This window comes from Anser cygnoides, chromosome 3, assembly GCF_040182565.1.
Source record: "Anser cygnoides isolate HZ-2024a breed goose chromosome 3, Taihu_goose_T2T_genome, whole genome shotgun sequence".
NCBI lineage: Eukaryota > Metazoa > Chordata > Aves > Anseriformes > Anatidae > Anser > Anser cygnoides.
The window spans coordinates 123013780-123034853 of record NC_089875.1 but is presented as its reverse complement, the minus strand read 5'-3'; the positions used below and the strand labels follow the sequence as shown (position 1 = coordinate 123034853).

At 65.1% G+C, this 21074-nt stretch overlaps 3 protein-coding genes across 14 annotated transcripts; 1 reads left to right on the top strand and 2 right to left on the bottom strand.

The window, feature by feature from the left end:
- Positions 1-295: 295 nt before the first annotated feature.
- Positions 296-7148, bottom strand: LOC106049319 (E3 ubiquitin-protein ligase RNF19B-like). Of its 6 annotated transcripts, none has more exons than XM_066995308.1 (10): positions 7008-7145; positions 5783-5871; positions 4048-4667; positions 3521-3711; positions 3047-3197; positions 2306-2468; positions 1751-1865; positions 1423-1560; positions 871-1063; positions 296-716 (listed from the first exon to the last, which is right to left on the bottom strand). In XM_066995308.1, the coding sequence occupies exons 3-10, from the start codon at positions 4491-4493 to the stop codon at positions 557-559; spliced, it is 1557 nt and encodes a 518-aa protein (XP_066851409.1). In that variant the 5' UTR covers positions 4494-4667; positions 5783-5871; positions 7008-7145; the 3' UTR covers positions 296-556. The 6 variants fall into 6 exon arrangements, with proteins under 6 accessions (XP_066851409.1, XP_066851410.1, XP_013057034.1 ...); XM_066995309.1 differs by having other exon boundaries at positions 7012-7080; XM_013201580.3 differs by lacking the exon at positions 7008-7145 and adding an exon at positions 5968-6106.
- Positions 7149-7232: 84 nt separating this feature from the next.
- ZNF513 (zinc finger protein 513) lies at positions 7233-12038 on the top strand. 5 transcript variants are annotated; one of them, XM_066995305.1, is made up of 4 exons: positions 7233-7391; positions 7467-7568; positions 10013-10603; positions 10842-12038. In XM_066995305.1, exons 1-4 carry the CDS (start codon positions 7352-7354, stop codon positions 11591-11593), a joined length of 1485 nt encoding a protein of 494 aa, XP_066851406.1. In that variant the 5' UTR covers positions 7233-7351; the 3' UTR covers positions 11594-12038. The 5 variants fall into 5 exon arrangements, with proteins under 5 accessions (XP_066851406.1, XP_066851407.1, XP_066851408.1 ...); XM_066995306.1 differs by lacking the exon at positions 7467-7568 and having other exon boundaries at positions 7245-7391; positions 10010-10603; XM_066995307.1 differs by lacking the exon at positions 7467-7568 and having other exon boundaries at positions 7247-7391.
- A 108-nt stretch (positions 12039-12146) lies between these two features.
- SNX17 (sorting nexin 17) lies at positions 12147-21072 on the bottom strand. 3 transcript variants are annotated; one of them, XM_066995312.1, is made up of 15 exons: positions 20933-21072; positions 17483-17557; positions 16943-17060; positions 16414-16478; positions 16197-16307; positions 15660-15750; positions 15381-15468; positions 14925-14994; positions 14714-14806; positions 14346-14549; positions 13925-14062; positions 13688-13765; positions 13428-13502; positions 13078-13119; positions 12147-12983 (listed from the first exon to the last, which is right to left on the bottom strand). In XM_066995312.1, the coding sequence occupies exons 1-15, from the start codon at positions 20990-20992 to the stop codon at positions 12864-12866; spliced, it is 1428 nt and encodes a 475-aa protein (XP_066851413.1). In that variant the 5' UTR covers positions 20993-21072; the 3' UTR covers positions 12147-12863. The 3 variants fall into 3 exon arrangements, with proteins under 3 accessions (XP_066851413.1, XP_066851414.1, XP_066851415.1); XM_066995313.1 differs by having other exon boundaries at positions 13925-14047; XM_066995314.1 differs by lacking the exon at positions 13925-14062.
- Positions 21073-21074: the final 2 nt, after the last annotated feature.

The following is a 21074-nucleotide window of genomic DNA, read 5'->3' as shown; positions in this document are numbered from 1 at the left end:
AGACCCTATCTGTTACTCAGTTTGCTGTCACAGTGCTGGCTGAGGCTCTGCAACAACATCCCACGACCCCAACTGCCAGCCCTGTCCTGTGCTGGTCCAGCACGTGTAAGATGCAGCTTTCTGAGGTGTTTGTACAAGAGACAAGCCACATTCTTTCCCTGCTCCCTGGCCCACTTGTCCCCCATGCCTGGCTTGAAGCTCCCACTACCTGCACCTGTGCAGGGCTTGGCCTATCCTAAAGCCCCACCTGGCCTCATGCAATACCAGTCTGGACGCAAACACAGCTCAGAGCCTATGATGTTTGGAGAGTAGTTTTATTTCTCAGCAGTGAGGATGCTTTAGCCTGCCTTCAGGGAAGAGGTGCAATGAGGAGGCAGTGCTGAGTGCATGGTGAGTGCCTGCCCAGCCTGGGGATGGAGCCGACCCAGTTCATGGGGCTGGTGATGCAATGCAGAGGGCACAGCCGTCTGCCACAGGGTATGGGATCTTTGTGTCAGTGGGAGATGAGGTGGGTGCTCTGTCTCAAGAATCTTCCAGCTCACTGCTGCAGTCACCTTCACTCCGCTGGGATGCCTGTGACACTGTACCTGTCGCTAGTTCCTCCCAAGGAGTCTCCAGAGAGACTCTGTCCTGACAGTGCACTGCATAGGCTCTGCTCTCGTGCAGGATGTGGCACTGTTTCAATCGCCACCTCTACCTCGATGTTGATGCCTTCCCTGCAGACAAACACAGGTTAGGGCAGCAGCCCAACAGGGGAACATCGCTGAGTCCCTGTCCAGTACAGTAAGCACGGGGAAGGCTGGTAGGAAAGGATTTGCCAGTATTTCCCCCCACACACACACGGTCCCCTTCAGCATAGCAACTGCTCACCTGTAGGACCCGTCCTGGCCCTCACTTAGCATGCTCCCTGCGAGGGCCACGGTGCTGGCTGACTGGCTGTCCTGCTCCTTCCATACAGTCCTGTGGTGTGGGCTATGTCGGCTGCTGGGAAAGGAGGTGGTTGTATCTGGGACGCCATCCTCGACCCCCTTGGGGCTGGGCAGCACTGACCACAGCTCATTCACTAGCAGAGGGAGAGATGGGGCTAAACACTGTGTCCACAAGGACCATTCACCATCAGGAGCAGAACAGCCCACCAGGCTCCTGGCAGACAGGCACATGAACTGATCCCAGAATGCTTTGGCCAGCACTCACTGTCCCCCAGGAAACCAGTCTGCAGCCTCCCAGCCACTCAGGGCAGAACAGACACGGGTCCCCAGGGAGCCCTGGAGCTGTCACAGCTGCAGAGCCACAAGACAGGACCACAGCCTGTGTGCCACACCACCACGACCCCCCCCCCCCCACACACACACACACAAATACACACACATACCCCACCATGGAGGGCACAGGCCAGGGGACAGCTGACAGTGCACGACTCACACTTGGTCAGGTTCTCCAGTTCCACCACACCAAGGTCCCCAGGCTGGCCACGGCCACCCCCACACCCGCTGCGGCTCCGACACAGTGACAGCACCACCACCCCGTAGACATAGGTGAGCATCAGGGGCACGCCAATGCCTGCGGGCAGACACGTAGCTATTGCCTAGCCCTCAGCAGCAGCCCTCGCTGTCCTTTCCCCCAGGGAAGCCCTGGTGCCCTGGGTATCAGGCATTCCCCCTTGAGATGCTCCGTTGCGACGGCCCTATGCACTGGCCCCACGCTCTCCAGCACATGGGCAGTGCTCCCAGCCCTGTCCTGGTACACTTACCCACTGTGACAGCTGTTATGATGGGGGACACAAACAGAGAGAGGAGGACACTGCTGGTGACAGAGAAGCACTGCTGGCACCCTGACAAGCTGCTCCTCCGGCTCTGGCCCAGCACCTTGAGGAGAAGCGAGGCAGGTGAAGGGGCTCTGCAGAGACACAACAGCCCCCCCAGGCCACGTCCCTGCTCTTCCCCACCCTGGCAGAGCTCCAGCCACCACTGCCCAGACCCCCACTCCCTCTCCCCAGAGACAGGCAGCCATGACAGCGCTGCCAGCACAGCTCAGCTGTCCTCGGACAACACCCTGGCCCACACAGACCCACTGCCTCTGTTCACGCCCCCCCGCCCCCACCCCCCCATGTAGAGAACACCCTCCCTGGTAAAGGGTGTCGGGGTGGACAGCAGAGACGTTCCCCACTGTGAGGGGCTGTGGGGAAAAATGGTGGCATGGGGACATGCTGTGGGCAGTGCTGAGCACTGTGCATCTGTCCAGGCCTCTGGCCATGGGCTGCCAGGCTCAGCAGAGAGCAGGACCATGGGAATCCCAGGGCCAGTACCTTCCTACCCATGTAGATGGGGAGCCCGATGGTAATGACAGGCACAGCAATGCCCGCGACGAGGGAGATCACCATAGGCGCCCCCAGCACCATGCCCAGCTGCCACAGGATCTTCCGGGTTCGCGACCAGGGCCTTTTCCCCCAGAAGGTGCATCCAGAGGGGCTGTGAGGACAGAGTGGGACTGGGCCGATGGTTCCTGCACAGAGGCAGACAGACGCCAGCACAGCCCGGCCCTAGACCTGTGACCCTCCAGGGCAGCAGAAAGCCAGGTTCCTGCACCCCGCTCCTGCTGCCACCAGGGACACCTGCCTGTGGGGTGCTGACAGCGAGCCCCAGGCCCACAGCTCCACCAGCCCAAGCAGCACGGACACATTTGACACGGACAGCACTGGGGGTTGGACCTGATGATCTCGTGAGGTCCCTTCCAACCCCTGTAATTCTGTGATCGTGTGACACTGCTGCTCCCCCCATCAGTGCTACAACCCACCAGCCCACCTGGAGGCACGTGGCCGTGGCTCTCTGCAGAACCTCACTGCCCCCCCATGCTCCCCAGCCCAGCCCCACCGCCCCTGGCAGGGCCCCCAGCCTGCCATCATAGCACCCCCGTGAGCCTGGCAGCAGACCCCCACAGCTCAGCCCACTGGCATCTCCTCAGACCACCCCTCAGCTCCTGGCAGCACCCTCACACCAGTCCCCCAACACATCCCACGGCTCCCAGCGCACCACAGCCCTGCACTGACCTCAGGAAGTGCACGTCGGAGATCTCCTGCAGGCAGAGCCAGCAGAAGAGGCAGCCACACACCGTGCAGTTCATGCGGTTGCAGCTCCCATCATTGATCTTCATGATGAAAGCACTGCAGCGGGGACAGACTTTGATGTCCTCAGCCTCAGCTGGCAGGGGGAAGGGAGATGGGCTGGAATGCGGGGGGAGCAGGACAGTGCCGCTCTCCCCCATCCCCTGTCCTAGGACTGCAGCCCATCCCATGGGTGCCTGGGGAGCCACGCACCGCCAGCACAGCCGGGTCCTTCTCATCCCCAGCTCCAGCAGCTGGCGCAGAGGCTACACACCTCCGTGCAGAGGCAGCTGGTGGGAAACACTGGGTCACAGCTCCAGGATCCCCAGAGGCAGGAAGGCACCAGAGCACCCAGCTACGCTGCTCAGATGTGCGCCATATCCCTGTGCTGCCTGCTCCCACCCTGGACCAGGGTCTCACCGTTGGCCGACTCCTCTGGGTAAACTAGCTGTGCCGAGGGGCTGGCCAGGCTGGAGGTCAGCGGTGCTGGTGCACAGGGCCCATCGGGGTGCCAGGGCTGACGGCAGTGGTAGCAGAACTCGGTGCCACAACCCTCACGCCCACAGGTGAGGCGAGGACACTCGGCGCAGCCATAGGCAATGACAGCGTAGCTGTAGGGAGAAGACAGTCAGCGTGGGGGGACCAGCAGTGCCCGCAGCCCCGCCGCCACATCCCAGCACGGCACACAGTCATTCCCCTCCCTAACAGACAAACAGCTACGCAGGCTACACGGCCACAGTCAGGACCAGAACATCTCTCAGTACAGGCCCAGCACCGAACGGAATCATGTCTCAAGGGGACTGAGCACGTGAAAGGCTTGCGGAACACAGGCACAGTTTGCTGCACACCAGCTCCCAGCCAGGAAAGCCCATCGCCTCCACCAGCGTGGGAACGGGGGATCCACACTGTGCCCTGCTCCCAGCTCCACGCGAGGGGCCAGCAGTCACCTGCAGTCTGGCGCAGGACACCAGCGGGTGCCAGGGTCGGCCACCAGCAGCCGCCGCAGGAGGAACTCCTCGTACTTGTCACGCAGGGCAGGCTCGGCCAGGAGGCGGTGGACATCGGCAGGCTGCAGTGTGGCGGGGCAGTGCGGGCAGGCCACCTGCACGCGGCTCTCACTGACAGCGACGCGCAGGTACTGCTCCAGGCACGCCTGGCACGAGCGGTGGGCACAGGAGGCAAGGGTGGGAAAGGCCTCAGGAGGCTGGGGCAGCAGGCAGAGGGGACACTCCACCAGCTCCCCATCCTCGCCCAGGGGCAGCGCGACGTGCATCTCCTCAGGGTCCCCCGATTCTTGCTCCGGGTCTGGTGACGTCTCCCCACCGACCTCTGGCTTCTGCCCACAGAAGCCCAGGACGTGGAGGGGCTGGGGCACCCACACAGGTCGCTCCATGGTGGCACGTCAGGGCAGCAACCGGCTGCCGTCAGGCTACGGAGGACAGCGGGGCGGTGGCAACCCCGGCACGGCCCCCATGGCGGGCCAAGCTGTGTCCTACCTGGGCCTTGGAGCCAGCATCCCCACAGGCAACAGCCCAACCATCTCCAGCTGCAGCCCGCGCCACTCAGCCTGCAAAGGAACTGCACGTGAGAGCGAACACGCGGTCCCTGGATGCAGGAATGAGCCCTCAGCACCCAGCAGACCCCGATGCCCTTCAGGCGCAGAAACCAAGCCGTGGCCTCGCCCTCCCCACCGTGCCAGCCCTAGGGCTGTCCAGATGGCTGCAGCATGTTAAAAAAAAAAAAAAAAAAAAAAAGCAACAGCTCCAGGAAAAGCTGAGGGATCCGCAGCATTCGTCAGGCTCCAGACTGGCCCACAACCAGCCACTTGTCCCTTGTGGGCCCAGGGCACTGCCCTGGCACAAGCCCTGCAGCACAGAGACCTCAGCCTCCCCTTCTGTTTGTAAAATGGGCAGCTGAGCCAAGGGACCCAAGAGCCAGTTCATTCAGTGACCAGCAGTGAGATGATGACAGGAGAAATGAGGTAAATCTATCACGGTTTTCCCTCACTCAGAGTTCACATTAATCTGGAGCCCCTCTGGACACCAGGACCAGTCGGTCCACTGCTCTCCTTGCTCTCTACACTCCAAGAATTTGCACCCTGTATTTTACAACCCCATGGCACTGCTGAATCCCTCCTCCTCTAGCAGCTTCTGCTTTTTTTTTTTTTCCCCCCTTTGAGCACAGCCAAATCAGTAAAAACACTGCCACTGGGAGAGGCAGGTATCAGCGATGACCCAGGTAAGCGCAAGGAGTCTGATTACATCTGCTCTGCTGGGGACACGCACGGCACCGCACTGCGGCACCCCAGGTAACAAAGTGCTTTCTAGTCAGGTGTTAACTGGAGACCCAACGGAAGCTCGACTTCAGTTTGATTTTTAAAGTTGTTAGAGAGTGAGAGGTACCGCAGGAAGAGAGCAGGGAGGGGTGTGCCCAGCCAGCAGGGAGGGCAGCATCTCGGAGGACTGCTGCCATCACCACAGGCTTTGCCGGTCGGAACAGCCGCAGTCAGCACCAGAGCAGCAGCAGCAGCTGCAGCCATCCGCGGTCTGACCACGAGGGGACAGCCCGTGCCTGCAGTTCCCACAACAGCACCGGAACATCCTGGCTGAACTGCTGGGGCTGCACAAGGCAAGCAAAGCACCAGCAGGGCTCTAACCAGCCCTGCCTCTGGCCCCGAGGTACCTGTCAGTGGGGAATCATCGCTGACACGGCACGATCACAGCTTCCCTGAGACTGCCACAAAGTCCAACATACGCGACTCGCTCAAGGACCTGCAGATAAATAAAAATTGTCGGTGAACAGTCTCAAGTACTGTTGACTACAGTCTACTACTGCTGTAGCTACTGCCGCAGCAGCAGCTTACACACCAAGGCTCACTCGGACATGTCACAGCTCTACTAACTGAACCATGGAGAAAGCAGAACAAGTCCTGCAAACAGGGACCAGGTCCGCTGCAGGGACCTGGATGTCAGAAGGACGAGTACATAAGTACAGGTTTGTCCAAGTGCAGAGCAGGGATACTGTTCCCAACCACAGCAGAGGGAAACGCGACAGCACGAGCGGGGCTGAGCCCCCCTGGAAGCAGAGGTGCCACTGGGCTGCACGAAGAGCTGTTGCAGCAGTCCCCAGGACCCAACAGGCTCCTCACGGCTCACCGGCCATGTCCTCATCTGGCAGGCGCAAAGCACGCCCAAGCAGACCTTCGGCGGGATTCGGGCCATGCAAACAGGAGTTTTTCTGGGAAGGGCGGCTGCGAACCAAGGGATGTGCCAGCGGGAACAGCGAGCTGCCACAGAGGGGGCACCGCCCACGGCCCCTGCTGGGCGCAGCAGGCAAGAGGGCTCTGCTGCGGCCGTGGGGATGAGACCGGCAGGGCGACGGCCGCGGAGGAGCCACGGCACTGCCACAGTGCCCCATCGCCGGGGCCGCACCGGGGCTCGCTCTGCAGCCGCCTCTCTGCTCGCACCCGGCGGCGGGGAGCCGGGGTCCCTCCCGCTGCAGCCAGCCCCGGCAGCACGCGGGGAGCGCTCGGGGGAAGGGACCCCACGGGGCCCCCGCTCCGGCTCCCGCCCGGCCAGCCGCTGCCCGGGGGCGTCGCTCCGGGCGGGCGTCGCGGACCTCCGCGGACGGCGCCGGCCCGGCCCGGCCCGGCGGCACAGCTCGCGGCCCCGCACCCTGCCCCGGTCGGCCGGGTCCCGGCGCGGGGGGCAGCCCCTCGGTGCCTCCCGGTGCCTCCCGGTGCCCGCGGGGCGTCCCCCCGAGCCCCCCCCCGCGTCCCCCCGGCCGCGGAGCTCCCGGCACCGCCGCCCGGGGCCGCCTCACCCCGCCCCAGCGCTGCCCCCGGGGCGACCCCGCGCCGCCGCCTCCCGCTCCCCGCTCCCCGCTCCCCGGCCCCGCCGGCCCCCACCTGCCTCCGCCGCCGCCCGGCCCGCGCCCGGCCGGGCCCCCCCCGCCGCATGCCGGAGGCGCGGCCCCCGCCCTCCTCCCTCCCTCCGCTCCCTCCCGGCGCCGGCACCGGGGCGGCGGGGCGCGGCGGAGCGGGGGGGCGGCGGACCGGGAGCACGCTTCCGGGGGCCCCGTGCGCTTCCGGGGCACCGCGCCGCTTCCGGCGCCGGCCCTGCCCCGCGGCGGCCGGAAGCGGAAGCGGCCGGTCGAGGCGGGGCGGCGGCGGCCGCCCCGGGCTGGCGGGGGCGGCTGGCGGGCCGCGGGCGGGCGGGCGGCGGGGCCGGGCCGGGGCCGGGGCCGGCCACGATGCCCCGGCGCAAGCAGAGCCACCCGCAGCCGGTGAAGGGTGAGTGCGCGGCGGGGCCGGGGGGCGGCGGCGGCCGGGGCCCGGCGGTGACCCGCGGCGCTCGGTGTGTTGCAGCGGACGCCGAGGACGGCCCCGAGGAGACGGCGGGAGCGGCGCTGGTGCTGCCCGGCGACCTGCTGCTGGGCCGCGGCCTGGCCTGCGAGAAGGGACCGCCAGGTGCGTGCCGCCGCCCCGACCGGGCCCGCTGACGGCGGCCGCCGCAGCCGCCCCCGGCGCTCCCCCACCGCCCCCGGCGCTCCCGGCGGCGTCCCCGGGGCGGGGCGGGGCGGGCGGCGCCGCGCCCCGGCCGCCGTCGCTCCTGGCAACGGCCCCCGACAGCGTCCCCCCGCCGGCGGCCGCCATCCGGCGGCGGCGCTCCCCGGGCGCGCTCCCGTGCGGCCGCCGGTCCGCTCCCCGCAGCGCTGCCCTCCGGGAACCTCCGGGAGCGCCTCCGGCGGCGCGGGGGGGGGGGGGGGGCTCGGCCCCGCAGGGACGCTCCGTCCCGTTACCGCGCCCGGTCCCGCCCCACGGGAGGCTGTAGGGCCGCGGGGACGCCGGGCCCGGGCAGCTGCCCCCCCGCGGCCGTGCTCTGCCGCCGCCGCCGGGCGTCCCCAGGGGCAGCGCCGCCCTGCCCGGGGAGCCCCGGTTTGCCCCGGGCCGCGGGGGGCACCCGTGGAGCCCGCGGCCGCCGCGTGAATCAGGGAGGCTCCCCCGGCTGCTCCCTGGCGCTCCGCTGCCGGCGCTGCGGTGCCCCCGGGCCGGGGGGTGCTGCCTGCCCGCGTCCTGCCCGAGACGTGGCCGTGGGGCGACGCCACCGCCCCCCAGAGCCGCTGGGGCGGGGCGCGGGGTGCGGGCTGTCCTTCCTCCAGCTTCTGCTCCCCGCAGCCCCACCGCTGCCCCCTGCTTTGCCCCTGTCTCCTTTGCAGCCGCTCAGCGTCAGCCCCGCCTGTGCACCCCAGGCTTCAGGTCGGTCTCGGCTGCGATGCAGCTGGGCAGAGGACGCGACACTGATCCAGCCCCACTGTGGTGCCTCGTGGGGAGCGGTGAGAGCAGCTCGCTGCCCTCGGATGATGAGCAGTGAATAACACGGGGACGCGCTCAGCAGGGAGCAGCGTGAACCGCCCGCTTCCTGCACCCCTGCCCGTCTGTCTGTTCCCCTGAGGGCTGCGCTCGGGGTGCGGGGCACTGTGCTCTGCGCGCCGGGAGCTGCGCTGGGCCGCACCGGCAGCTCCTGCTCTCGTGCTGAGGCTTGGTCCCAGCTGCCTGGCAGATGGGTTCTGCTCCGAGGGCTGCACCTCCCCGCAGCGCATGCTCACGGCCCCATGCTGGGACAAAGCCGCCTCAGTGGTGCCGGACACTGCCTGGGCTGCTGCTTGTAAAGCTGCGGCAGTTTTGCAACCAGGAAAGCACTCCTTCCTGCTCCAGCCCCAGCTGGGGAGCAGTGCCAGGCAGCCAGAGGCCTGCTGGGGGTGCCAGAAGAGCCATCGCTGTGTCCCCAGCCCTGTGGGTACGTTGTCGCAGCAGGGCAGCGCCGACACAGCCACGCTCGGGCAGCGGTGCTCCAGGGACAGCGAGGCACCGCAGGGCTGCACGCGCTGAGCTTGCAGGGAGCCCCTCAGCACGGAGCTGCGGGCAGGGCCGCGGTGTTCCCCTGATGTTAGAAAGGCCCTTGCAGAACGCTCTGGTCTGGCATCAGCTCTTCCAGTGCTTGTGAAACGGGGACTGGGAAATACCGGGGGGCCTGGAGTGGCCACCCTTTCCTGCGGCCTGGGAGCAGCCTCACCCCTTGCTCAGGGCCCCTGGGAGTTGGGCCCTGATGGGTGGGTGGCAGCGAAGGGGGTGGCCCAGGGCAGAGGACAGCTGCCGGGTCCTGCAGTGTCTCACAGTGACTGGGTCAGGCACAGCACAGGGACAGCTGGAGATAGCTAGGGGTTGATGGTGGCAAGGTTTTGCCACGTATCCCTGCCCTTCTGCCTTGAGCACCAGCCTGTGGACACTTCTGAGGGCCCCCTGTGTCCAGGCCACATCTGGAGGGCTGTAGGGCAGTGGCTCCACTCCTGTCATCCCTTGCTGGGGCACGGGGGTTACCCGGTGAGCTGCGGGAGGACACATCCCTGCCCAGCTGGTAAGTGGAAATGCTCTCTGAGAGCCCACTACTGATTCCCCCCCCACCTCTGTGGGGCAGCAGCACTGAGTGGCGCCAGGGGAGGTCCATTTTGCTGCCTGGTGCCGGCCATGGAAGCGGGACCAGCACCCCCCCCGGGGCTTTGGCAGCTCCACAGCCGAGGGGGAGCCCTGAGCGAGTGCTTTGGGTGCCAGCCCATCCTTCCTGGGTGGTGCTGTGCCTGACACCTTCTCACCGCCACCTGCCCAGCCGTGGCGTGGTGGTGGCGGGCTTTTCTGAGGGACTAGGACAGGCCCTGGGGCAGGTTGTGGTTATGGGGCTCCTTGCCCTGAGCGTTGGGGCCCCTGTGGACTCCTGGGTGCCACTAGGGTGGGCAGAGCCGCCTGGCTGCAGTCCCCTTCCTAGGACCAGCCCTCTTGAGACCAGTGGCACCAGAATAGGGCTGCGCCTGGGCCGGGCCCCTGATCCCATCCCATCCCCACCCTCTTCTCAGCAGAGGCCCTGGTGGGGAAGATCGCCATCCCGGCGTACACGCTGAGCGACGACGACTGCTCCTCCGGGTACCAGCAGCTGAGCGTGGAGAGCGACCCCGAGGAGGGCGGTGAGCCCGGCCCCGCGGCGCTGCCCTGCCGCCAGTGCGGGCTGCAGCTGGCCGCCAGCCTGGGGCAGAGCTGCATGCAGTGTGCCGGCACCGAGGGCAGCCGCAACCAGCGCATTGTCTACTCCTGCCAGCTCTGCCCCTTCGCCTCCCACTACTCCAGCCACCTCAAGCGCCACATGAAGACACACAACGGGGAGAAGCCGTTCGCATGCCCGCAGTGTGCCTACGCCTCGGCCCAGCTGGTGAACCTGACCCGCCACCTGCGCACACACACGGGGGAGAAGCCCTACCGCTGCACGGGCTGCAGCTTTGCCTGCAGCAGCCTGGGCAACCTCAAACGCCACGAGCGGGTCCACAGCCAGGACAAGCCCTTCCAGTGTGCCGCCTGCGACTACCGCTGCAACCAGAGCCGCAACCTGAAGCGGCACATGCTCAGCCACCGCCTGCCTGAAGGTGAAGGGCCACACCAGCAGGACAAGGATCCAGGTAAAGCGGGGTCGGGGGGAAACTGCCGGGGGTGGGCAGGGAGCACGCCCTGCCGTCTTCTGTTATGCCAGTCCCAGTGCTCGCCCTCAGGCGCACAGAGCCTGTGCCGGGCCCGGGGCCGTGCGCCGCCAGCCCCGTGCCAGGGCATCGTCACCCTTGGAGCTGGGGCTCCTTGCAGAGTTGAGCCCTGCCAGCACCGTGCCGCCTGCTGACAGCCCTGCTTGTGTTTGTCCTGCAGAGCCGCTGCTGCCGGAGCTGAACCTGCACATGGGTAGCGGTACCGGCCCCTTCCTGCCCGGCTGCGCTCGGCTGCGGGGCGAGGAGTCGGCCGCGCTGCCCGAGCTGCTCTTTCCCTTCACATGCCGCATGTGCGGGCTGGTGCTGGATGATGGGTTCGCGCAGGACGAGGGCCTGGCCGAGCAGGTCTGTGGCCGCTGCAGCCTGGCGGTGCTGGGCACTGAACCGGGCTCCAGCCCCCGCAAAGGCACTGGGGACAAAGGCTTTGCCTGCAGCCTCTGCCCCTTTGTCACTCACTACCCCAACCACTTGGCACGGCACATGAAGACGCACAGCGGGGAGAAGCCGTTTGCCTGCCCGCTCTGCCCCTATGCCTCCGCCCACCTCGACAACCTGAAGCGGCACCAGCGCGTGCACACGGGCGAGAAGCCCTACAAGTGCCAGCTCTGCGACTACGCCTGCGGCAACCTGGCCAACCTCAAGCGCCATGGGCGCATCCACTCGGGTGACAAGCCCTTCCAGTGCAGCCTCTGCAGCTACAGCTGCAACCAGAGCATGAACCTGAAGCGACACATGCTGCGGCACACGGGTGAGAAGCCCTTCCAGTGCCGGGACTGCTCCTACACCACTGGCCACTGGGACAACTACAAGCGTCACCAGAAGATCCATGGCCACACGGCTGAGAGCTGGGTCAACCCGCGCAATGCCAAAGCCCTCCTGGCACCTCCAGCCGTGGGCACAGCCCTGCCCTGAGACAGCACTTAGCCCGGCTGCAGGGGCTCGGCCCCGCGCTGGGCCCTGGGGGTGCCTCGGTCACGGGGCCTCCCAGCCCCTTGCCGTCTGTGGCCCCTACCCTCCCTGGGGGAGAAGATGGGCAGCAAACTCTGCGGGGGCTCAGGGCTGCCTTAAGCAGGGCCAGCAGCCGTGCCAGGGTCTCCTGCAGCCCTATCTTTCCTGGGCAGGGCGAAGCCACGACCAGCGGTTCTGCCAGGCGTGGGTGCCTGCCCCAGCTGCGGCGGTGCCGTGCCCCCAGGCGCTGCGCGGAGTGGCACCTGCCTGTTCCTGCCTGCCAGAGCCTTCCTCTGCCAGAGCCCGGGGAAAGGGGGGAGGGGGGAACAGGACTGGTTCCGTGGCTGTTGCCATGCCAGTCAGTGTAATTTATATTGTGTATAAAAGCATTAAACAGTCGGTTTTGTTATCTGGTATTCTCCATAGGGACCTTGTTCTGCTTGAGAAGAGAAGAGGCGGGGGGGCTGCCGAGGTGGGAGGGGAGGGCCAGCCGCCACCCCCACAACAGACAGCCCAATACCAATCAGGATCCATTTTAATCATCATTGCAGTATGTAAACATTGGTTACTGTCCATTAATGCTCTGGTCGGTCGGAGCAGCAAAAGATACGTGGTTACAAGCCTAGATTACACTGGAGCCTATGAGCGGGTTAGAGACAGGGCTCTGCACAGAGCCCCACCGGAGACAGTTTACTGCAGTCTGTCTCAGAGCAGAAACCTAAATGCTAATTTGGCATTATGGAGCCTCACAAGGGCCGCTCGGTGCCACCGGGCTGCTGCCACCACCCCCCGGGGCAGCCACCCTCCCACGTAGCTGCTTGCTCCCACTGGTGCAGCGGGCCAGGCCTGGCACGGGCCCAGGTACTCCCAGGGTGGGAGAAGAGGGCGGCTCTGCCCCTCTGGAGCTGGGGCCAGGCTCCACGACACCCGCTCCAGGGCTCAGCCTGAGCGCGCTGCTCGGGTGAGGCTGGTGCCGCTCTGGGAACGAGCCCTCTCCCAGCTGGGCACCAGCACAGGCTGCCCCTGCGGGAAGCCAGCAGCAGGAGGAGCTCAGCTGCCCCCAGCCTGAAGGCAATGGTGGGTTTGGGATGCAATCCCCAGCCCTTGGGGAGCAAGGGAAGGTGGATGGTAGCAGGTGAGAGGCACGTTGATTGCAACCTGTCTGCAGGTTGTACATTCCTCAGCGAAGGCCCTTGGGCCCTCAGGCCAGTGCTGTCCTAGGAAGGGGGAGCGGCTACAGATCTTCATCACCGATGCCCTCAAAGGCATAATTGCCATGGAAGTCGTTAGCGCCCACATCGTTAGCAGAGCTGGAGTGGCTGATCCCTCGCAGGCTGACAGAGGTGAGCTTGCTCTGTGGAAAGGGGAAGATACGTTAGGGAGGACCCCTACTCCCCCCCAGTTTGGTCTTGGGATGGTGGCACCCGCTGTGCCCACACACAACTCACCGAGAGTTTGGCCATCGGCTCCCGGGAGGCATCAGGTGAGTCCTGCGGGGACAGCATGGTCAGGCAACAATACCTGCCTCCCCCCGTCCCCACTGCTCTTCTGTCCCCCTGCCCCTCGGCCACGGTTAACCCTCCCAAGAGGAGGTCAGGGGCTGCCCAGCCATGATCCCCTCCCTCCCCAGGGGCTCTGGCTCCCGGAGACAGGCCCAGGACCCCTTTCTTTTCCCAGGGCTACAGGAGCAGGGCAGCACAGTCCTGCTGGTGGCGCCTCTCCGGCTCTGGTACCGAGACCACAGCTAAGCCTGTGTTTGCTTTCATCTTCCCTATTGGGGCAGCAGAGTCCCACTCACCAGCAACGGGGGAGACTTCACGGCTTGCTGACTGTCCGAGCGCCGCAGGGCCCCATTCGCCCGCCGGCGAAACATCTGCAGGGGAGAAGCTCAACTCAGTGGCCAGGTCCCCACGGACAGCTCCTGAAGCTGAGTTGCCCCCTGGGGATCTTCCAGCTGGCCCCTGCCTGAGGAGGGCAAGCAGGGCCAAGCCTAGACCCCATGGAGTCACAGGGACAACACGGGGAGCTGCAGAGACAACATCCAGACCAAACTCTTACCTTGCGGATGCTGCCGCCAGACTTTTTCACCATCAGCTCATCCACCATGGACTGCAGGCAGATGCTCAGCATGATGGCCTGTAAGGGAGAGGTGTCACGAGGCTGGCAGTGCCTAGCCTCACGCACCTCATGGCCCTCCCGACACACCACACTGAGCCCAGTCCTGCCCTCTGCCTTGTAGCTTCCCCCTTGCTCCCATCCTTTTCCACTGCTGGCCTGGTATGCAGGCAGCCCTACCTGTGGACTGGTGATGGTGACCCACTGCAGCCGGTCCTTGCTCATGAGATACTCAAAAGCCAGCTCCAGCTTCACCTCTGACTTCCCTGGGCTGCTCCCTGAGGGACCATTGCTCATCGGCACCTGCACAGACACATGCTGAGGCTGGGCGTTTCCAGAGGGAAACTGGCCAGCAACCAGCTGCAGGGGCTGGCCCTGGACACCCTGCACAGCTCGTGCTGGTTTTTCACCACTGTCAGTTCCCCTGTCAGCAGTGGCTCCCCTCATGCTTCTTCATGCCATGAGGCCCTCAGCCCCAAACCACAGCTGAGACGTTCCCCAGGCTTCCAGCCACAAGAGCTGCTGGAGCAGCCTGGCACAGCGGGGTCCCAACAGACCCAAGCAGCCCTCCTTGCCGCCCAGAGCCCCAAGCAGCACTCACTGAGGATGTGACTCGCCAGCACCGCATGCGCGTGACCTTGAAGCTGCCTTCCTTTATCTGCTCATTTGGCAGCCGCACTTGGAAGTTGAGCTCATTGTTGCCAGCACTGACAACGACATGACATCCCTTCTCAGGGAAGTCCGTGACGCAGGGATCAAACTTGAGATAGCCGTAGTACTTCAGGGTCTGTGCCAGGCGGATAAACTGTGGGCAGAGCCAGGGAAGGTCAGCACTGACAGCCACCCTCCCACCACGCTTCTGCTGGTCGGAGATCAGGCACCAAACTCAGCATCATGGGTTCACAAGGGGGAGCAGAGCCAGTCCGGAGCCTGGAACTGCTCCAGCCACAGCATCATGCCCTCCCCTACCTCCTTCTTGGAGACTTTCTCCTGCAGAGACTTGAGCTGCCGGTGTTGTTCCTTGTTGACAAGGATCCATCCGTGCTCGATGTCTGACACCGTCTACAAAGAAGCAAAGGCTGGTGAGCAGCTGGACCGAAAGCCACCTGAGACTCGTGGAGCAGTAGCTGAGGGGTGCAACACCCCCCTCCTCACCCAGCTGGGCCACGCTGACCCTCACCTGTGCATACAGCAAGTTGAGCCCCACACGATGCTCCATTACATCATCATCATAGGAGGAGTCCCAGTAGCTAAAAGGGAAGCACATGAGTCAGCTTCTTCCCCAGCTCCTAACAGTGATGAGAACACCGCCCCACATGCAGGGACAAGGAACTGGGCTGGCTCTCACAGCCGGCTCCCTCAGGCAGCCTTCAGCTGCCACGTTCCTCTTCTCCTCCTCCTCTGTATCAGCTGCCACAGGCAGGCAGGGCCGTGTCTGGGAAAAGCAGAAATGGGCCAAACCCAGCAGGGCAGCCCCCTCCCCGGTGTCAATGGGGACACCCAGATATGTTCCCGGGGGTCCAAGCACCAGAGGGACAGCAGTGGCAGGAGGGGAGGGGTCCCTGCACAGAGCGGGGAGTCCCTGGACACCACCCCACCGCCCAGGGGCAGCTGCCCTGCCAGCCCTGCAGCTCACCTCTTGCGCAGAATGATCCTGAACTCAGAGTTGTGCAGGCTGGTGACAGACACATACGGCAGCTCAAACTCCTGCAGCTTCCGTACAACTGCAGGGACACAGCAGCTCAGCAGCAGCTCAGTGCTGGGGGAGCCCCCCGGGCCCCCACCACCCAGCGCAGGGCCACCTGCTCCAGGCACAGGACTCTCGCTCTGGGGCAGGGTGCTGCTCTCCCCCTCCCAGGGCAGATGGCCTACACAGCCCTCCCTTGTGGGGCTTCCCTCAACATGCTCTACTCACAGGAGAAAGCTCCGTCCTTTGTCTCTCTCACTAGGAAGAGGCTGAAGTAGCCGACCAGGTCATCGGGCAGATCCAGCTTGGAGGCCACAGCCTGAGAGCAAGCGCAGGAGGTCACGACTTCCCACAAAGAGACAGCGCCTCCGCGTCCTCCCCCTGGAGCCCCATGGTAAGATCCAGCCCACTCACTTTAAGGGGGGCTCCCTACGAAGGGAGCCAGGACCTCTGCTGAGCTGGGGCCAGGGCAGGGAGAGCAAACGGACAAGTGGGGCCAGGGGATTACTACCACTACAAAGCAAGCTGTGGGCCTCACAACATTGAGATGGGCTCATGGAGGGACATAAGCACATCAGCACACAATTTTCAGCTCTGCTGCTCCTCAGCCCCGAGGACAACCCTGCCCTGGGTCAGGGACAAAGCAGGAAGGGCAAGGGAGCTGCCTCACGGCCTGCCGGGCTGAGGGGACTCCCCCTGCAAATGTGCAAAATCACGGGACTCAGCAGGATGGGCTGATCCTGCCCGGCACAAGATCTCCCGCACCTCAAGGACATCCTCCGTCTGGTCTGAGGTGAGGATGGTGACCTTGACCTTTTGGCCATTGGAGAGCAGCACTTCCAGCACCACCTCCTCTGTCGGTATCTGCTGTGTCTCCTGGAGAGAGAGAGGATTGGCAGCCTGGCCCCATCCACTGCCTGCCCCCCAGCCCGGGCAGTCTGCGGCACACCCCACGTGGGACCCCCGGCAGCTCCCTCCTCACCTGCTGGGCCTTGCGCAGAAAGCTGTTGAAGGTCTCACTGACTCCCAGCGTCGGGTCCTGCCGCACTGGGGTGGAAGACAAGCAAGGAGTCGGGCATTAGGTAGAAAGGGGCAGGGAGCCATGCCAATTCCTATCTGTTCTACAGTCCCCCAGCGATGGCACCCAGACTAAGTGTGCGCTGGGTGCAGGGTGTGCGCATGGACGGCCATGGATCCCCTGGAGACAGAGGCACCAGCAGGTCTTCACTTTTGCTAGTGCAGGGAAAGGGAAAGGGCTGGAGACCGAGAAGCAGCCCCAGTGGTACTGCTTCTTGCTTGCTGACATTCAGGGGACGATGCTGGCTATTATCATTGCACAGCTGCAAACATCAAGACGGGCAGCAGCATGCTCAGCACTGTGGGTAGGAAGAGGCCAAACCCAGACCCAGGTGACCATAGGGAGCGATCCAGGCAGCGCCACCATGCCCTGAGCCGCCGAGCCAGGGAAGCAGGTCCTGAGCCACAGTACACATGGGGCAGACCCAGCTTACCAGCCTGCATGTATTTCTCCAGCTGTTCCCGTCGTTGCTCCACCTCTGCTGGGGTGAGCGTGAAGATCTTCTTTGGGGGAAAGGCTGGTACTACATTAGCGCCATACTCCTTCCTTAGCTGGGAAGAAAGCAGAGTGCTGTGAGAGCCTCCAGGGAGACGGTAACTGCCCCAGGCCCCAAACCTGGCTGATTTCCAGGGCTCTGACAAGGGGGGCAGACAGCTCATCACCCATTTCTCATCTAGGAACTTGCAAGAGTCAAGGCAGACTGTCACAGAGCGTGAGCGGAGGCCTGCACCAAGTGCCAGGGCACAGGAAGCGATGTCTTGGCCAACCCTGTGCCAACCCCAGGCGACATGCGCCCACCCACAGCCAGCACAGAGCCCAGCACCCCTGCTCTGCAGCAGCGTGTGCTGCCTTCCTGCAGCACCCAGCCATCCCTGTCCCCATCCCCGTGAGACCCGATACCCTGCCTGCAGGGACACAGGGCACCACGGAGCAGTCCCACAGGCAGCTCCACGGCAGCACCAAGGCTCCCTACCTGCTCGTGCAGCCCCAGGAGCTGGCTGTAGCGCACTCGGCAGTGCAACACCCCATTCACATGGATGTTGTAGGCCTGCGGGGAGAGGCACAGGTCAAAACCAAGGATTACAGCCTCATGCTAGGGATGGAGGGGCCCTGGGATCTGCCAAGCTGGGCACACAGCCTCCCCCCTCCCCCTTCCCAAAAAGAGGTGCCTGTACAGGAAGAGGCAACACACCCAAGGACACCAACAAAGGGGAGATTCCCCTCACGGGTGCCAGCAGCCTGTGGGATGTCATAAACACCATCCCCAGAGACCAACTGGCTCCTTTCTGCTACCCTCAAAGATGCAGAAAGAGCCCAAGTGGCCAGAGAGACAGGATGCCAGGGCGTGTTGGCGTGGACATGCTGTCTGGAAGGGCTCAGCCGTTCCTGGCTCTGAGTTACTGCTGAAGGACTCCCTGCAGAGGGGCCCAGAGAGCCTGCAGCCCCAGGGAGGCCGGGCGCAGCCACGACAACTCCGCTCTGCAGACAGGCACCGCAAAGTTCTGCAGCCCAGCCTTGTGCCGCCCCAGCCAGGGTCCCAGCAGGCACTCAGGAAAGGGGTGGCAGGGACTGCCAGCAGACCCAGTGGGGCAGCTCAGCCCTGACGCAGGAAGAGTCAGGCCCAGACATCCCCCTTGCACACCGCATGCCGGGCCCAGCACCGCTGTGAGGGCTAGATTTGTCTTGCAGGCCCTGACCTAGCCCAGGCACCGATGCTGACGGACGGCCAGGCTCCCACACCATGCTCCCCAGCGCTCAGACCTTCTCCAGGCGCTGCCCAACAAGCACTTTTCTCTGCCCCTCTGGCATCTTTCCCCTGAAGGGCCCAGGACTTGCCCAGCTCTCATGGGCAGCCTGGAGGGGGGGTACGAGCAGCCCCATGCACCCCTGAACCATGCTGATGCATGCAATAAGCAGTCCCCGGGCACAGTCTCTTACAGCCTCTCCAGCACATCCAGGACCAGGAGAGGCTGCTGCCAGCAGTCAAGGACTGAACATCAGCAAGGACAGGATCAGACAAACTCCCAGAACTTGCACAGATAAGTACAATAAAGGCACTGAAGGGTTCTTGTGTCACTGCTCCTCAAAAGATATGTCGGTGACAGCACAGACATGCAGCTCAGGAAATGTAGTCAAAACTACTCAAGGAGTGCAAGAGCCCTCGTTCAAGGGACGTGTCTGCCTGACACCAGGAGTGTGTAACCCTGCATCTGCCCAACCACAGGGAGAGCATGGAGCCACCAGGCAGCCCCACAGACATGGGTGTCCCCAGGCAGCAGGCAAGGACATCCTTCCCTTTCTCAGCAGCAAGAAGAGGCAGCTAGAGGTTACTCTATTTTCCGTGCTCCCACGAGCCATCTGAAGGAGGTGAGCACAGCAACCTGACAGCAGAAAGCAGACGCCACATGGCCAGGACACCGCCACCACCAGGGGCTGTTGGCCCAGGTGCACTGCACTGCTTCCTGGGGGTGCGTGGCCATCGCCAGCCCTCACCATGGGGCAGGGGGCTCCTTCCTTACGTGCTGCCTGCCACAGCACTACGGGGGCAACGGTTGTTTGAAAACTGAAAGTTTGGTGTACAGCTCCCAGCAGGACATGCTGCTGTAAATCCAGTAATTCCTGCTCGTAGCACAAGAAAGGCGTGGACCTGTTAGAGCAGGTCCAGAGGAAGGTCGTGAAGATGATCAGAGGGCTGGAGCCCCTCTCCTAGGAAGAAAGGCTGAGAGAGCTGGGGATGTTCAGCCTGAAGAAGAGAAGACTCTGGGGAGACCTCACTGTGGCCTTTCCGTACTTAAAGGAGGCTTATAAAAAAGACGGAGAGTGACTTTTTACACAGATGGACAGTGATTGGACAAGGGGTAACGGTTTTAAATTAGAAGAGGGAAGGTTTAGATTAGATGTTAGGAGGAAATTCTTCCCTCTGAAGGCGGCAAGGCTCCCCGAGGAGCTGTGGGTGCCCCATCCCTGGCAGTGCCCAAGGCCAGGCTGGATGGGGCTGGGGGCAGCCTGGGCTGGGGGCAGGGGTCGTGCCCATGGCAGGGGGTGGCGCTGGGTGAGGTCCCTTCCAACCCAAGCCACTCTCTGATTCTGTAACACCTCCAGCCCCTGGCCCAGGGCAGAGGCTGGCACACTTCTGAGGCAGTTCCACCCCAGAGGGCACCAGCCCAGCTGAAAGCTGGGGCTGCCCGAGGTCGGTGGAGGTGCTTCTCCAGGACACACCAGCTCTGCACTTGCTGGAGCTCACGTTGGCTTCTTATAACACCTTCTGACACGAATGCAACAGCCCTGTTCCTCAGGCCAGGTCTCTGCAGAGGGCTTGGAGACCATGGCTGATGCTGGTTGGTATCGGCATCACCTGGTGGGACCTGCATCAGCAGGGCTCTCTGGGGGCCCACCAGCTCCTGCCCAGAAGCAGTGATCAACCCGCTGATGCAGGAGACGAGGTCTTTGCCTGCCTAAGGAGTCATCGCAGCACCTGAGGGCAAAGTCCACGGGGAAGCACAGGGCCTAACACCCGTGCATCTTGCTCCTGCGACCTTTGTGCAACCGCAGACGCCAATGATCGCTCTTGTCCAGGTCCCCCACAGCCCTTTCGTGCCTCACCACTGCCCGCGTCCCCGGGCGTGCTGTCTCGTGTTGCTGGGATGCCTGGGGAGACCCCCCCGGAGCAGGACCTCCGGCAAAGGGGGCAGGCACCGTTCCCACGGCCGACTGCCTCCAGCCCAGGCTGCGGAGCAGGAGACGGGGGCTGTCTGCAGCACGGGGCTCCGGGCAGGGCCCGCGCTGGGGCAGGAAGGGACCTCAAGCCCGAGGACGGCCAGGATGCAAGCGGGGGGGGCAGAACCGGACACGAGTTCCCGCACGCTCCCTGCCCTCCGCCAAGCCGAGGAGGGGCCGAGGCGGGGGCTGTCGGCACCTGGGTGCTGCCGACGGTGCTGCCACGGCCCCCGCCTGGGAGCGGCCCCCCGGGGCCGCGCTCCCGGAGCAGCCGCGGGGCCGGGCGCGTTCACGCCGCACGGAGCAAAACAGGAAGCGGGGCCGGGGGCCGGGCTGCGCCGCGGGCACGGGCACGGGCAGCGCCTCCCCCCCCCCGCCGCGCCGAGCCCCCCGCAGGGCGCGGGGCCAGCCGCCCGCACGGGCGACGGGGAGGGCCCGGGCACCGCCAGAGCGCCCCGGGGCCCGGCCCGGCCCCCCCCCGGGAAGGGGCCGACCTCGGCCGGGGAGCGGGCCCCGCTGTCCCCGCACGGGGCCGCAGGGCGGCACCGCCCCCCCCCCGGCGCGGCAGGGACGGCCCAGCCCGGCGGCGGGGCGCCGGCTCGGGGGGCCGCGGCGGCCCCGCTCCCCGGCCGCCCTCCGCCCCCGCCGGGGCGCTGCCGGAACCGGGCGGCGGGCCCGCCCCGCGCCGCCCCGCGGCCCCGCTCACCACGTAGGCGGCGCCGCCGTCGCCGGCGCGGGTCTCGGTCTCGGGGATGGAGAAGTGCATGGCGGGGCCGGGCCGGGGCCGGTACCGGGCGGGGTCGCGCGCCCGCCGCTACCGGCCGCGCGCCGCCATCTCGGGCCGGGCG

Coding starts and splice junctions, on each gene's coding strand:
- LOC106049319 (XM_066995308.1), bottom strand. CDS start 4,493: ATGGAGCGACCTGTGTGGGTGCCCCAGCCCCTCCACGTCCTGGGCTTC. Junction 3,712..4,047: donor TGTCCTGCGCCAGACTGCAG/GTGACTGCTGGC, acceptor TTCTCCCTACAG/CTACGCTGTCATTGCCTATG. Junction 3,198..3,520: donor CCCAGAGGAGTCGGCCAACG/GTGAGACCCTGG, acceptor TCCCCCTGCCAG/CTGAGGCTGAGGACATCAAA.
- SNX17 (XM_066995312.1), bottom strand. CDS start 20,992: ATGCACTTCTCCATCCCCGAGACCGAGACCCGCGCCGGCGACGGCGGC. Junction 14,550..14,713: donor AGAAAGTCTCCAAGAAGGAG/GTAGGGGAGGGC, acceptor CTCTGCCCACAG/TTTATCCGCCTGGCACAGAC. Junction 13,503..13,687: donor CTGGCGGCAGCATCCGCAAG/GTAAGAGTTTGG, acceptor TCTCCCCTGCAG/ATGTTTCGCCGGCGGGCGAA.
- ZNF513 (XM_066995303.1), top strand. CDS start 7,352: ATGCCCCGGCGCAAGCAGAGCCACCCGCAGCCGGTGAAGGGTGAGTGC. Junction 7,569..10,009: donor CTGCGAGAAGGGACCGCCAG/GTGCGTGCCGCC, acceptor CCCTCTTCTCAG/CAGAGGCCCTGGTGGGGAAG. Junction 10,604..10,841: donor CCAGCAGGACAAGGATCCAG/GTAAAGCGGGGT, acceptor TTTGTCCTGCAG/AGCCGCTGCTGCCGGAGCTG.